Raw genomic sequence first — 16,038 nt, 5'->3', positions numbered from 1 at the left:
TTACCAAAGAGACAGAAGCTGATCCTAGCTCTGGCGGCTTAGTGGTAAGCAACTGTGCTGCCAACATAAAGGTATGTGGTTCGAAGCTCTGTGGGTGTAGGATGGGCAATCTCCTCGTGTGTGATTTACTGCTTTTGAACCCACTTGAGAGTCAGCTATGAGTTGGTTATGACTCGACCGTGCACAACAACCTGTTGTTGTTGTTGTTATTATGTGCCGTCGAGTCGTTTGTGACTTACTTCATCTCATCTACCTAGCAAACACCAACCTGCATGCCAGATATTATCATTTTTTCTTTTACTTGGTTGTTATTGGGAATTATGGAGAGCCAATGCAAATGGAGCTGGGGTTCTCAGTCTGTGCCTTCCCCATGATCAGCCACAGACTGGCCCGTGAAGATACAGCAGTGGGGCTAACTTTCAGGTGAAGCTCCTTCCCAGTCTGTCTTAGTCTGGAAGCTCCACTGGGTCTGTTGTACATCACAGTCACACACAACCTCTCACTGATAGATGGGTGGTGGCTGTGTAGGAGGTGCTGGGTGGTAAATGAACCTCAGTCCACACAAAAGGTAAGAATTCTACACGCTGAGTACCACTGCTTTCATAATTTTACTCCAGGTATTTTCTTGTTTGATGTTGTTGTTGGGTGCCGTTGAGTCAAGTACAACTGATAGTGACCCCAGGAACAAGAGATCTGAACCCAGTCCTGTCCCATGTCATCCTCATACTTCCTGACACACAAGAGCCCATTGCAGCAGTCACCGTGTCAACCTACCTGGTGGAAGGTCTTCCTCTCCTTCACCGACCCTCCACCCTTCCCAACATCATGTCCCTCTCCAAGGAATAGCACCTCCTAGCAATATGTCCAAAGTATCTGAAGTGAAGCCTCATCATTCCTGCCTCCAAAGAGAACTCTGACTGCACCCTCTCCAAGACATATCTGTTTGTTCTCTTGGCCATCCATGGGATGTTCAGTGTTCTTCTCCAACACCACAGCTCAAAGGCGACAATTCTTTTTCTTTCATCCTTATCCACTGCCCAGGTCTTGGATGCATAGTTAGTAATCGGAAAGACCATGGTCTGAATCAGACACACCTTAGTCCTCAAACTGATATCACTACTCCTCAATAATCTGGAAAGGTCCTAACTGCAGATTTTCCCAGGGCAATGTGTCCGTCTCCTTATTTCCTTATTGCTCGTACCAAGGGGGTTAATTGTGGATCCAAGCAAAATAAAGCTGCTTCCAGTTTCAATCTCCTCTCTATCCATCATGACACTACCTATTGGTCCAGTGGTAAGAATCTTTGTTTTCTTGATATTGAGATGCAATCCATACTGAAGGATGCATTCCTTAATCTTCTGTAACAAGTGCTTCAAGTCCTCCTCACTTTTAGCAAGCAAGGTTGTGTCACCTGCATAATGCAGGTCTGAGTGATTAATTTGTCCAAGGTAACAAAGCTAGTTATTCCTGATTCTAGAGTTGAGAGCATGAACTAACCACAGTCTGACATGACAACTGTAGGCAGTGCTTCCCATCTGCTATGGGATGTCAGGACTGCGCCTGGAGTGCTACTGACCTTTACAGCACGGTCTCATGGGGAGTCGCCCAAACAGGGTCCACTGTCCCATCCTATTTCTTCATGGCTTCCTGAGAGAGTGCCATTTAGGGAAGCTGGATTATGTGAAGAAGAATGTGGCATCAGGATTGGAGGAAGACTCATTAACAACCTGTGTTAAGCAGATGACAGAACTTTGCTTGCAAAAAGTGAAGACTTGAAGCACTTACTGCAGAAGATTAAAGACAACAGCCTTTAATATGGATTACATCTCAACATTTGTTGTTGTTGTGTGCCATCGAGTTGCGACCCTATGTACAACAGCCCTAAACTCCGCTCTGTCTTGTGCCAATAGCACTGTCTCTGACACTCCCATCCCAATTATCCCAGTCACTGAATCAATCCACCTCATAGAGGGCCTTCCTCCCTGCGCTGTCCCTCCACCCTCCCAAGCATGATGTCCTTCTCCAAGGACCGGTCTCTCCTCACAACATGTCCAAAGTATGTTAGATGGAGCCTCAGAATCCTTGCCTCCAAGGAGCCACCTGGTTTAACCCTTTCCAGGACAAATCTATTTGTTTTCCTTGCAGTCCATGGTATTCTCAATACTCTTCTCCAGCACCACAGCTCAAAGGCATCAATTCTCCTTCTATCCTCCTTGGTCATTATCCAACTCTCTGGTGCATAACAAGTGATTGTGAAGACCATGGCCTGTATCAGATGCACCTTAGTCTCCAGAGAGACACCATTGCTCTTCAGTACTTTGGAGAGGTCCCTAACAGCAGACTTTCCCATGGCAATGAGCCTTTTAATTTCCTGGCTGCTGGTGCCAAGATTGTTGACTATGGAGCCAAGCAAACTAAAGCTGTGTACAATCTCAATCTCTTCACCATTCATCCTGATGCTGCCAATTGGTCCAGTGGTGAGAATCTTTGTCTTCTTGACACTGAGCCTCAATCCATATTGTAGGCTGCAGTCCTTGACACTCTGCAGCAGGCGCTTCAAGTCCTCTTCAGTTTCAGCAAGTAGGGTTGTGTCATCCGCATAACACAGATTGTTGATAAATCGTGCATCAATCTTGACCCCACATTTCTCCTCATAGAGCCCAGCCTCATGGATAATCTGTTCTGCATATAGGTTGAAAAGGTATGGAGATAGGATGCATCCCTGGCATACACCCTTCCCAATTTTGAACCATGCAGTGCTCCCTTGCTCTGTTCTGATGACTTCCTCCTGGTCCAAGTATAGGTTTTGCATTAGAAAGATCAAGTGTTCTGCGATTCCCATTCTTCTCAGAGTCAGCCATAGTTTATGATCTACACAGTCAAATCTAACATCAGCTACAATATCCCTAGTACCATGACCCCTTCTAAACCCAGCCTGGACTTCTGGCAGTTCTCTGTTGATGTGCTGTTCCAGTCGTTTTTGGATAATCTTCAGTAAAATCTTGCTTGCATGTGAAATCAGTGAGACATTAAGAAAACAAAAATCCTCATTCCTGGACTAACAGGTCACATAATGATATAGAGAGAACAACATTAAAATTGTCAATAATGTTCGCAAGATCTGGTGGCCTAGTGGCAAGAAACTGCACTGCAATCCCAGGGGTGAGTAGTTCGAATCCACCAGATGCTCTGCTGGAGAAGGAGGGACAATCTCCTCCAGTACCAGTCAGATCTGATTTGATGGTACACACACAAAAATAATAAAAATTTTTACAAAATTGTCAACAATTTAATTTTACTTGCATCCACAATCAACATTCATGGTAGCAGCAGTCAAAATATCAAAAAGGAATCAGAAAATTATCTTTCTCTGAAGGACCTCTCTCTGACGTGCTAGAGAAAGGGTGACAGTTTATAGACTAAAGTTTGCCTTATGCAAGTCATGGTATTTTCAACTGCACCCTATACATCTGAGAGTTGACAATGAATAAGGAAGACAGAAGACCAACTGGTGCCTTTGAATGGCACTGTTGCTGAAGTGTACTGAATATCTTGAGGACTGCCAAAAGAACAAACAAAGCTGTTTTAAGGGAAGTGCAACAAAAATTCTCCTTAAAGGCAAGGATGGTGGAACTTCGTCTCACTCAATTCCAGCATACTTTTAGGAGGAACTAGTACCTAATCTAGGCCAGGTCTACACAATCACTTGCTATGCATCAGAGATCTGGACAAAGATTAAGGATGATAGGAGAATTGATGCCTTTGAGTTGTGGTGCTGGAGAAGAGTGTTGGACTGCCAAGAGAACAAACAAATCTGTCTTAGAGAGGATGGAACCAAATTTCTCCCTAGAAGCTAGAGTTTTGGTGTTTTGTTTTGCTTTTAAATTGAGATTTTAATGCAGGATAATAGAGAACATGGATTTCCATTCATTCATTGTTGCACATTTTTCTCCCTGCCCACCCTTCCCCAGCTTGCTTTTCTCTTTGAAAAGAAAAAAAATTCCTTTATTGTTATACAATCCCCTCCCCCCTTCACTTTACTATGCAGCTCCTACTCTGGACTCTTGTCATGCAAACAATACACAATCAGATATACCCTTTAAGCAGTTCTCTCCCTCATCTGTTTCAAGGCAGTGTTTATTTATACCCTCTTTTCCTAGTTTCCCCGCAAACATTGGGATTGTAAGATGGTAAAACCACTGTGGAAGGCAGAATGGCACTTTCTCAAAAAATTACAAATAGAAATACCATTTGACCCAGCAATTCTACTACTGGGAATACACCCTAAAGAAACCAGAACTGCCACCGAACACACCCATGTTTATCGAGGCTTTGTTCACAATAGCAAAGAGTTGGAAACAACCCAAGTGCCTATTAACAACCAAATGGATAGAGAAGCTGTGGTATATTCACACAGTGGAATATTATGCAGCATTGAAAAACATGGAACTCATGAAATATTATACAAAATGAGTGACCCTGGAGGACCTTATGTTGAGTAAAAGATCTCAGTTACAAAAGGACAAACACTGCATAATGCCACTGTTATAAAAGAGGCTAGGATTTTGAAGCGGTCTCACATACTTTGGGAACATGGCCAGGGGGACTGGTCCTTGGAGAAGGACATCATGTTGGGAAGGGTAGAAGGACAGAGCAGGTCAGGAAGGCCCCAGATGAGATGGACTGACACAGTAACTGGGGCAATGGAGCTGGTGTGTCGGATTCAGTGAGACTGGCTCAGGACTGGGCAGGCTACAGACGTATTGTACATAGGGTCACTATGAGTCTCAGGTGACGTGACAACAGTCCCTGAAGAGAAGTTATTATGCTGAGAAAGGCAGAAGGTCAGCGCAAGTGAATTAGACCGACAATGGGCTGGATGACACAGTGTCTGTACTAATGGGCTTGAGCAGGTCGTGAGGATGGTGCAGGACAGGGTCAGGCTCCAGTCTGTTGTGCTTGGGCTGTTATGAGTCAGTCACCTTGATGGCACCTAACAACCACCAGAGTACAGATGCTGAAGGAACTCAGTCTGGATGAGACAAAAGCAGGGGTCATCCTATAAAGAAGTCTTCAGAAATGCACACTGTGTTATCATACTAGAGCTGCGGTTAAGTCTGGGATAACTAAAAAGCAGATCCCAAACAGGTAGGAACTCTGAGTATGTGGTTTGTGGGACGATGAGACTGAGGGGAAGCCACACAGGGTCAAGTTGGAAAGTTGAGAAACCACTGATCGAGAGGCAGCAGAATGCAGGTTTCCGGAGCTGCCAGGAAGGAAGTCATTAACTGACATCCAGGAAAGACCTAGAAGTGACTCGGAAAAGTAGGGGGCAGTGGGGGTCAGGGACTTCATTTAAACAGTTGGAAAAAGAAGGACAGTGTTCCTGGGTGCTACAAATAATTAATGCGCTATCAAAATGTTGGAAATTCAAGTGCATCCAAAGGCACCTTGGAATAAAGGCCTGGTGATCTCTTTCTGACAAGTCAGTCACTAAGACATGATTCTCAGCTGGAGGTGACTGGGTGGCAGCTGCTTGGTTATCAGCTACAATCCAGGAAAGAGAAATTCACTGTCTTGGGATTTGGTAGAATAAATAAAAAGACCAGCAAACACTTGTACTTTGTGCCAGTACTCCAGGCACTGGTTCATTAAGAGAGAACAATTTAAATTTAGAACCTCACGGGTCAGTGAAGGTCAAGTAATACACATTCAAAGTAAGAATGAACCCACTCCAAGGACTCAACGTTCCAAATGTGCTACTCATTTAAAAACAGAAACCATGAACCTGTTGCTGAATGGGCTGTGTGTAGCTTGAACTTTAAAAGTTTTCCTCTCCCTGCAGTAAAGTGGGAATGGTCTTTGGGAAAGAAATGCAGCTTATTTACTGTCTTGGTGACCCTGGAGTGGGCAGCTGTGGCAGAAATCTTCGGAAAACCTGAGTCTTGGAGAAGCCTCTTTTTACCTGGAACCAGTGGTGTGCTGGCTCACCCCAGCTTCGCCAGCAATTGTGTACATCCTCTTCAGTTCTGTTTAGTGGCAGCATGCTGGTAGTCTGAAATCAACCATGATGGGAGAACGGCCCCATGGAAACCAGCGGTTGCTACACATCAAGGCTGTTCCCCCACAGATAGCCAGTTTTCCAGCACACCAGAAGCGAGCCTTGGGGGATTCATGGGGTCCTTCCCTAGGAGCCCTGTGGCACAGTGATTAAAGTGCTCACCCATCTGGTAACCAAATGTAAGATGGTGGTCTCAATTTGTCAGTCCTTCTGAGAAAAAGATGTGGCATTCTGCTTTCATAAAGATTAAAGGCTCAGGAGTAATGTGGGCAGTGCCACTCTGTCCTCCAGGGTGGATAAGTATTGGAATTGACTCCAAGGTAGTGGGTTTGGCTTGACTCAATCAGCTTATCTTATTTAAGCAATCCCTCCATTGAACAAACATCAGTTTAGACCTATGCCATCTAAGTTGTCCACTCGAAGGTGTGTGGGGATAGAGTAATGAGCAGGAAGACGTGGACTCTGCCCTCGTGGAGCTAATAGTCTACTGGGGGAAACAAGAATTATGTTAACACACATGGGGACACAATTAATCTAACGGTGATTGCCGCCACAGAGAAGAGGTGCAGGGCCATTTCTTACCCACCTGGTGCTGCAGCTCTGCTGGACTGGGATGGAGATCCCTCCGCGCCTCCCCCATCCCATTTCTCACTGTTCAGGTCTCCATCCCAGCATTTCCTTACCCTGATCTGCAACTTCAGCTGAGGCTGGCCCCTTCCAGGTCCCTGGGGGAGGTTTTCAGCCTTTAGAGAGGTGGGGGAGAGCTAATACCTAGAGAGCTGTCTGCAAAGGCCACCTCGTCCCCCACTAGCACCTGGTCAGACCAGCTCCCTGCCACTGTGCGGCTCCCCAGGACATCATTGTTTCCATGGGAACCCACTCACTTCAAAGGGGAACGAGGGAGCTGGAGGGGGGCAGGGAGAAGGAAGCTGGATTAACTTTACCCTCTTGGCCTTGTGTTTGAGCTGCCGCCATAGGCAACTTAATCCCCAGGTCTCAGTGCCTAACCCAGCACTCACCTGCCACAGGACTGCCTACGGAGCTGGGCAAGGATGAGGGAGCAGTGGTCCACCGCATGTTTCAACTCCTTATGGGGAGATTCTTAGAGTTGAAGTGGGAGTAGGGAATAGAACTGAGTGGGGGTTCAAGCCTGAGCCCTCCCCCTCCACTATCTTAGCCTCCCTTCTTCAGACCACCCCTCAGCATTGCTCTGGGTCACAGACACAATTACCCGTGATATGCATCCAACCATGGAATCTGCCTGGATTACACAGTAATCATTAATCTGAGCTGGAGCTCCTGGCAACCTTGCTGATTAGCCCAGATGATGCTCTGGTAGGATCCAATTAAAGGGGCCTCAGTGTCCCCCTGCACCCTGCCCCATACACAAACACACATCCCAGAAAGGAACCAATTTCATCAGCACTTCCTCACCCACAAATAAAACCTCCCAAGCACCAGTAGATGGGCTTCCTGCACCCATAGGCACCCCCAATTCTGCCACCCTGCCCCTGGGCCCCACATCAGGGGCCTGACCAGGAAAGGTCCCTCCTACCCCTCCCAACCTTCCTTCTGTGGCTCTGGGAGGGGCTACAGTAAGGGCTGCTGAAGGCGGGTGCCAGGCACTACAGGCCTAGCTAATGGGAACCAAAAGGGTCTTGTTACATTTATTGACATGAGATGCTGGCTCCCTGATGTGCTTTGGAGCAGTCAGGCTGCCCCCAGGCAAGCAGATCTAATTAAAATTACCCAGCCCTACAGGAGGCTAAGCTTCCTCCCTGGGCCCCCAGTACAGGCTGCGGAGTGAGCAGCTGGCACTGATGGGAGAGGTGTGGCTGAGGGGCATCTCCAGGCCAGGAGACAGAGGGAGACAAGGGATGTGGTGATGACAATCTGATGTTGTCCACTGTCACTTGCCACATTTGGCTGGGAAATTGGTGGCAACCACATGAGGAGTTGCTCTGCAGGATCAGAGAGGTGCAGGGATCATCTGGGCAAATGCTAAGAGCAAAGTGAGACCATGGGACGAGGTTAAGTTCAAGAGGGAAGGTGAGCAGAACAAAGGGTTGGCTGAGGAAGATCTGGGTCTTTATACTTCAAATGACACATTGATGGACATGCCGATGGGGTGACCACCTCTCCTGCAGCTTGGCCTGGGTATGAGCTTCTTGTGGAACCTGGGAAGGTCTTGGAACCCATGGCTTCCACTGGTGAGACAAGGGGATCCATCTGCTTTGCCATCAAGTGCTTTGTGCTAGGAACGGCACTAGGTGCTTACAAGGACTTTGAATACATTCTTTTAAATATGTCGAGTTAGGTTTTATTATGCAACCAAAGCTCAGAGAGACCAAGATATGGTGAAGGCAGACTATAGCCTAGGTTTTTAGAAAGTTCTTGTTACCCCACTACAGGACTCTGCTCACCTGGGAAGGGATGAGTCTGCATTCTAATGAGATTTCAGGGCACAGGATAGGATGCTGCTGGGCCATGGGCCACTCTGAGCAGTGATGGATGATTACCTGACCAGAGTGTGTTAACTCCAGGAAACCATCTACTTTTCAGGCACTGAACTGTTTCAGCAGCCGTGCTGCTCCCCAGTCCCTTTCTCACACTCTCTGCAGAAACGCAAGTTTACCACATGCTGCCCAGGCTAATTTTCAGCTGGTTCTGTAGCCTCATCTCCCACATCTACTGGCCACCAGCAGTTCCCAGAAATACCAGCCTCTACTCTGCCTGAGCTGAGTGGTAAGGAACTGAGCTGCCAACACAAAAGTACAGGGTTTGGATCCACCAGTTACTCTGCTGGAGAAAGGACAGTCTCCTCCTATGTGACTTACTGCTTCTGAAAATCTGATGAAGGATTAGTTTGGGTCCAGTCTGACTCAATGGTACATGATAACAACAACAACTACAACTCTGCCTGGAGGGGTTCCTAGCCCACCCAAATTTCATCTGGTGAATGATTTTATTCAGTCTTAAAGATGTTCACACATAGTCTCCTATGTGAAGTCTTCCCTTTTACGTTTCAACCACACTGCTCTCATTTCTGGTTTGCCTGTTTATCAGTTCCTGGAGAGATAAGGGAAAACCTCATGCATTGATCCTAATGTGTTTGCACTCCTTCTCCTGGAGTATATGTTAATAACAAGGGTTCAATAAGGGTGTGGAAGGAGAGGGCAGGCAGGAGGACACAGTGTCACACAGGGGCAGCAGGAACTGTCTGCCCTCAGAATCTCCCTGATTACGTAAGAGTTTTTTTGGGACCCAGGTGGAACACTATACCCAAAGGCAACTGGATGTCTTCCTCCCCAAGGCCAGGGAGGACCCTCAGGCTGGCTCCCTAGGGTCAGAGCCCAGAGCTCTGACTCACATCTGCTGGCATTAGAAGCTTTTGGCTCATTTAACTGAAAATAATGTCAATGATAATGATTATAATAGATATAATTAGCACCGTGACCATAAAGCCATTGTCACTGGAGTAGGGCAGAAGGAGGAGTGAGGAGGGGGTCCTCTCCCTGTTCATTTTGTCATGACTGGAACATTCTACATGGTATGCACATTGGCATCTACTGCAAAAGTATACCAGCGATCAGTAAGCTGAACTTGTCGATACATGTGAGCATGTATCCACACACAAGTGAACATGAGTGAGGGTCCAACTGGAACACTGCATGTTGACAGGGACATCTTTGACAGTGATCTGGGTTCCCCGTCTCTGCATGTTGACAGGGACATCTTTGACAGTGATCTGGGTTCCCCATCTCTGCATGCTGGCAGGGACATCTTTGACAGTAATCTGGGTTCCCCGTCTCTGCATGCTGACAGGGACATCTTTGACAGTGATCTGGGTTCCCCATGGATGAATGATGACTAACGCCCTCCTCTCAGATACCTCCATCTTTCTGTCTTGCCAGGAGCACAAGGGCTGGAGTTCACCAAATCACTTGCTCCCTCAGCTGACCCTCCAGCAGGTCTTCAAGGCTGTAAATCTATCAGAAGAGACTGTCCAACTTTCTCTCAGAGCTGCTGGTGGATTCAAACTGCCAGGGAGGTGTGGCCTTTGGGTTAGCAACTCACTATGGTCTAGGCCACCAGAACTCCCTGGAGTTCACCAAGGCAGACAGAAGTCTCCTGAGTCCCTTCCCTGCAATGTTCAGAGCTCACAGCTCCGCGCATGGGGCTGACCTAGGACAAAATGAGGGAGGCTGCCTGGCCACAGCAATCTCCCCACTGGAGGCCTGGCATCAGCACCTGCATACTTGCATCTGTTACTAAAATAAAAAGGTCACCATGAATCCAAAGACTGGCTGTACTACATTCACTTGGGATGCTTTAAAAAAAATATCCAGAGTTCGCTCTACTGATTGAGCACATGAGCATGGAACCCAGAAATAAATGCTCTCATAAGCCTTCCCAGTGACTTCTATGTATACTAAAGTTTCAGTCCTACCAAATCCTAGATGGTGAAGTTGGATGTCCAGTGTTTTTCAGGGATTGCTGGAGTAAACATGACAGACTTTACTCAGCTGAAGTTTTCTGGGTCTCATTGGGGACCACCTCACTAATTATAGTGGGAAAGGGGTCTTCTTGGGAGATAGTCTCCAGGCCTTCATGTCCCTCCTGAAATGTTTCCTGGAAGATCAAGGGACCCAGGGCCAGCTGAAGGATTTTTGGATTGACACAGAGAGAAGGCAGGTGAAGGGGCTGCGGTTGGTTATTGTCTCCAGTGCACCCAATCATGGGCTTATATTCCCACCTCTCCTGGTTAAGCTGAGGCCTGGACACAGTTGCAGAGACTCCTACCTGTACACAGCTCGCTTGTCAGCCTCCAGCTGGGCCTGGGGGTCAATGGGGGCACTGGGAACGGGTGTGCTGGCGGCAGCAGAGGGGGCTGAGATGTGCACAGCCTGGGCCTTGGAGGGGGGCTGGGCAGTCGCCGTCATCTGCAGAGAGAAGAAAGGGGGAGGTGGTAGTTAGCACAGGCAGGACAGCTGGCTCCTGGGCTGCAGGGGGAGGTCTTGACAGTGGGCAGTGGGAGCGTGGTGAAGAGAATGCGTGATGCATGCATGAGCACAGTGCCCCTGTGGACACAGGTATGACAGCAGGAAGAACGGCAGACCTTTCCTTAACTGACAACATGTGAAGGGGCAGCTGAGGGTCGTATGACACTAGCTGATGGGCTTCAGGAGAGATGGTTCTCTATACGCACAGACAGAATCATTCTTCGCTGTTACCAGGGATGAGAAGGGAGGCAGAGGGGAGTGAAAATTAATAAATAGGTAAGTTGGGTTAAAGAAAAGGTGATGGGTAATAAGGGGCCGATCAGATACTATAATTAATGAAATACATTTATCAATGGTAATTAAGGTTCTAAAAATAAAATGTGTTTGAATAACTGAAGAATCAATATGATTTGTCAACGTACACTAAAAAATGAATTGGAAAAAAGAGAAATGGTTCTTAAGGAAAATGTAATCACTTTTGGCCAGAAATAGAAAAAGGAAAAAAAAGGATAACTCTTTATACTTTCGTCCCTTTAAACTTGGAATAAAACTCCCTCCTCCACCCCCAATGGTTCAACCTTCAAGCCAAGCAACAGACCTATAAGGTGACCAGTGACACCAGGGAGACACTCACTCCAATCACATAAAGTCAAAAGAGCCACATTTGCTCCAGGATAAAGCCCTGAAGGCAGTAAGGGGGAAGAGAAAAGGATTAGTGGAAACCAGAACTACAGGGAGAGAGTGGGAAAAGTAGAATCACATCTTGGGTCTTGTAGTGAAGGTCATAAACTAAATGTGTATGAGTGCCTGAATGATAAACCAATATTTTCTGTATACTTTCACTCAAATAAAAAGAACAATTTCTTTTTATCAATAAAATTGTACTTCTGAGTTGTTTTGGACTATAATAAATTTGATTTGAAGGCATGGAAGAATAGAAAATAGTAGCTGAGGTTAGTTCTCATTTGCACAGGGGTTTATTAGTCTGCTTAATGTGAGCCAGAGGTTAAATTCTAATGGTTTTCATTGATGGTCAAGTGGCTGTCCACATCTGATTTACCTGGCAACATGGAGAAAAGCAGGTTTTACTGGACAAGGGCAGACAGATTCTGTTCTTGGCCATACAAATATTTAGGACATTGATTTTCATATTATTACATGTTTTTGAAGATGCCTCTGGGTTTTAAAAAAACTATGCCAAGCAGAGCAGCAACTCCAATAGTGTATTATATATTGGGCTTTCTGTAGGAGATTCTATTTAAAGTACTGATTCAGTGACTTACAAACTTTGAAAACCACCCTTACAGAATTTTACGCTTTGTTCGATAGGCCCCTCACAGTGTGAATGGTGACATGACTCCGTTGCTAACTTGCATCACAGCTCCTGCCACACTGCTGTCGGGCTTGGTAGGCCTGTCCGTCAGTGGAACTCATCTTTTCTATATGAGTTAGTTCTACTTATTTGATTCTGACCCATGGTGACCCCTTGGGTATCAAAGTTGAACTGTTGAAAACACAATGGTGTACTAAGGAACCTCTGGGTGGATTTGAACTTCCAATCTTATGTTTCGTAGCTGACTGTGGACTCCATTATGAATGCATGATAAAACTGATTGTTGAAAAAAATGAATGAGTGAACAGGTCACCCATTTTATAGCTGGCAAATGCATATTACGCCTTGGTCCCTATTTTCTGGAAGACAAACTACTGTTACTTCCTTGAACACAAGCATATCATTGTTAACATCCTCAAAGTACTCGTATGTCTCATTCTTTTACTTCATTTAGATCCATGTTCAGATGTCACTGCTTCAGAGTAAAGATGGTCCATCTGCTTGTTGCTGTTTCCTCACTCTGCTTTATTTTCTCAGCCTAATTATACATCTACTTATTTTCTCTTCACTATCAAATGAAATTTAAACTCAAAAAGGGACTGGTACTAATTGTTGTGTTGTAGAATCAGAACTGACTCACAGCTGACCCTATAGTGGGTTTTCAAAAGCAGTAAATTACATGGGAAATAGCTGCTCATCTTTCTTCCATGGAGATGCTGGTGGATTTGAACTTAGTGACTTTGGGTTGGCTGCATAACTCCTTACAGCTAAGATACCAAAGAGCCTCCTAGTACTAGTACTTCTAGTGCTCAATAGCATTTGCGGACTTGATGAATTAATGAATGATAGAGGAAGAATAAGAATGAAACTAGAAATGAAATGGATCTGTTTACTCTTCTGTATCTGCATACATTTTTATTAGGAACAATTGTTTTTGTTGACTGAATTGGGAGAACCCCCCCCAAACTCATTGCATTGGAGGACAGTACAGCATCAAGGTCACTTCAAGCCAGAAACAATCTTAATTACTTCCTTTATCAACCTCAACTTTGGGAAAATCCCTTAACTTTCTGAGTGCCTCTTTTTTCCCCCCATCAATAAGCAAATTGGTGATCTCCAAGGATCATGAGTAGTAAGAGAGATGCCAGAAGGAGGGAAGTAGAAGCAAATATTGGTCTAGTTTACAAAATAGAGAAAGAAGGTAGATTCAGAAAAACTAAACATAGCCAAGTAGCACAGTGATCCAGGCAAGACTCATTCATTCCTGACTACAAAGAATCCTTTCATGTTCCTTACACTGTGCTGGGCCCTGGAATCACAGGCCTAGGGACAGCCACAGTGGAGCTCAATTCCTGGATCTGACATAATCACAAGAGTCCTGGTTTGTTGCTCTGTGGCAGCCTGCATGTTACAATGACGCTGGAAACTATGCTGTCAGTATTTCAACATCAACAGGGCCATGCACAGTACATAGCAGTACTCTCAATTCAGACATACTAGGAAGACAGACCCAGCAGTAGTTTACTTCTGAAAATGTTGTTGTTGTTGTTATGTGCCATCGAGTCGCCTGTGACTCATAGCGACCCTATGTACAACAGCCCTAAACTCCGCTCTGTCCTGTGCCAATCGCACCGTCTCTGACACTCCCATCCCAATTATCCCAGTCACTTCTTAAAATAGCTATTGAAAAGTGGATCGCAACAGAACATTGTCAGATGTAGTCCTGGAAGGTGAGCCTCCGAGGCTGGGAATTCTCAACTCTTTGGCATCAAGTTGGAACTGCCTCACAGTTGGCCTGCCATCGACTTTTTGGACGCTGTAAATTGCATAGGAGGAGACTGCGCATCTTTCTCCCTCAGAAGAAGGCACCTAAATACACACATATCTCTATTCTCTACTTGTCAACTGAATTCTGGCTCACAGCAACCCTTACAGGACAGAGCAGAACAGCCTCCCCAGGTTTCTAGGATTGTTCATAGAAATGGACCTTTTCATCTCTCTCCCATGGAGTGGCTCACGGGTTTGAACTGCTAACCTTCCAGTTACAAGGTCAGTACTCGAGCCACTATACCACCAGAGCTTCTTCAAAGTACGCAGCAGCCACAGTGATGAACTTGAGCACAATGATTATCAAGACAAGGCAGGGCCTGACGGCATTTTGTTCTGATGCACATGCTGTCAAACTAGACAGCGATGACCAACAACTGAACTAGTCAGGAAACGGGGCAAAAGTGAAGCAGGCGATCTCGACAACATACCTTTTTGATACCTTGTGGAAAATACATACAGGGGAATGTGGCTCAGCGGACAAATGCTTAGTAAGTTATCCCAGGAGCTGATGGGAATGGTGAAGCATCGGCAGGGGGGGTGGTTTCCGGGCAGTGACACCCACTTCCGTTTAGTCTTCACCAGACAACAACTTTATTTATTCAGAGGACAGCGAAGGAAACATTTACCCAATTTACAGACGGCATGAAACGGGCCTTTTAAGAGCTTTATAGATTCTGGCAATAGGCTGAGTCTATTGAGATTAATTTCCATCTAATAAGTTGAATTTTTATAGTCTAACACTTGGACCAAAAAAAAAAAAAAAGAAATCAAGAATATAAATGCAGGGTAGGGGGAGACATGGCTTAGCAGCAGTGTTTAAGCGAGCAGCTGGTAAAAAAAGTGAAATGTGTCTATATAGACATTAAAAACCCAACAATAAACAAACAAAACATGCACGCTTAATATACCTATACTACTGTTGAGGAGGCACTGAAAACCTTATGGCTACTTTGTAGACACGGTGCTGTCGTGAGCCAGAAGTGACGACAGCCCCTAACGAAAACAGTGGGCCTTGGAACAAGGAGCCTTCCAACTCCACCCTCCTCAGGCTAAGCAGTGTGCGAGAGCACGTTCCAAGGAGAACTGACCAGCAGGGCAAAGGCGCTCTGCAGAGTCAGGCCATATGAGGAATATATGTGGGAACCAGGACTGAGTGAAGCCTGAGGGAAAGGTGTGAAATGCAGAGAATTCTCCTGTGGATAGCTTAAGAGGGATTAGGTTTGATCATTATATTCTGTATGACCCCAAAGTCTCAAGCTGAAACAATGCATTAAATCTATAACAGGAAGGCACATTTGGGATTCACATAAAACTTGAGAAAATGTGAAGTAATTGTCATCGAGTCAGAACTGGATCATAGCTGACTGTCCAGCTTATTCTGAGAGGCTATAAATTGCAGAGGAAGAAACTGCTTGCCTTTCTCCTGAGTCACAGGTAGGAACTGAGGAGGACCTGAAGTGCTTGCTGCAGAGGGTTAAGGACTGCAGCCTTCATTATGGATTGAGGCTCAATGTCAAGAAGACAAAGATTCTCACCACTGGACCAATTGGCAGCATCAGGATGGATGGTGAAGAGGTTGAGATTGTTCACAGCTTTAGTTTGCTTGGTTCCACAGGCAACACTCTTGGCACCAGTAGCCAGGAAATGAAAAGACGTATAGTCATGGGAAAGTCTGCTGTTAGGGACCTTTCCAAAGTTTCTGAAGTGCAATGGTGACTAAGGTGCGTCTGACACAGGTCATGGTCTTTGCAATCACTTGTTATGCATCAGAGAGTTGGACAATGACTAGGGAGGATAGAAGGAGAATTGAT

The 16,038-nt window shown here is 45.8% G+C and overlaps 1 protein-coding gene across 2 annotated transcripts in view; it reads right to left on the bottom strand.

The window, feature by feature from the left end:
* The window catches only part of PKNOX2 (PBX/knotted 1 homeobox 2), a 144,783-nt gene that overhangs the window by 72,069 nt on the left and 56,676 nt on the right, over positions 1–16,038 (bottom strand). The window contains exon 3 of one of the 2 annotated variants that reach the window (XM_006892808.1): positions 10,865–11,004. The exons of the other annotated variant lie outside the window; for it this stretch is intronic. Coding sequence (XP_006892870.1) covers positions 10,865–11,004 — 140 coding nt within the window. The remainder of the gene's footprint in view (positions 1–10,864; positions 11,005–16,038) is intronic. 2 annotated transcript variants of the gene reach the window in all.

Source organism: Elephantulus edwardii, unplaced genomic scaffold (assembly GCF_000299155.1).
Source record: "Elephantulus edwardii isolate Elephantulus edwardi_28Jun2011 unplaced genomic scaffold, EleEdw1.0 scaffold00120, whole genome shotgun sequence".
Lineage (NCBI taxonomy): Eukaryota > Metazoa > Chordata > Mammalia > Macroscelidea > Macroscelididae > Elephantulus > Elephantulus edwardii.
The sequence above is the reverse complement of the archived record's forward strand: the minus strand, read 5'-3'. Positions and strand labels throughout refer to the sequence as shown.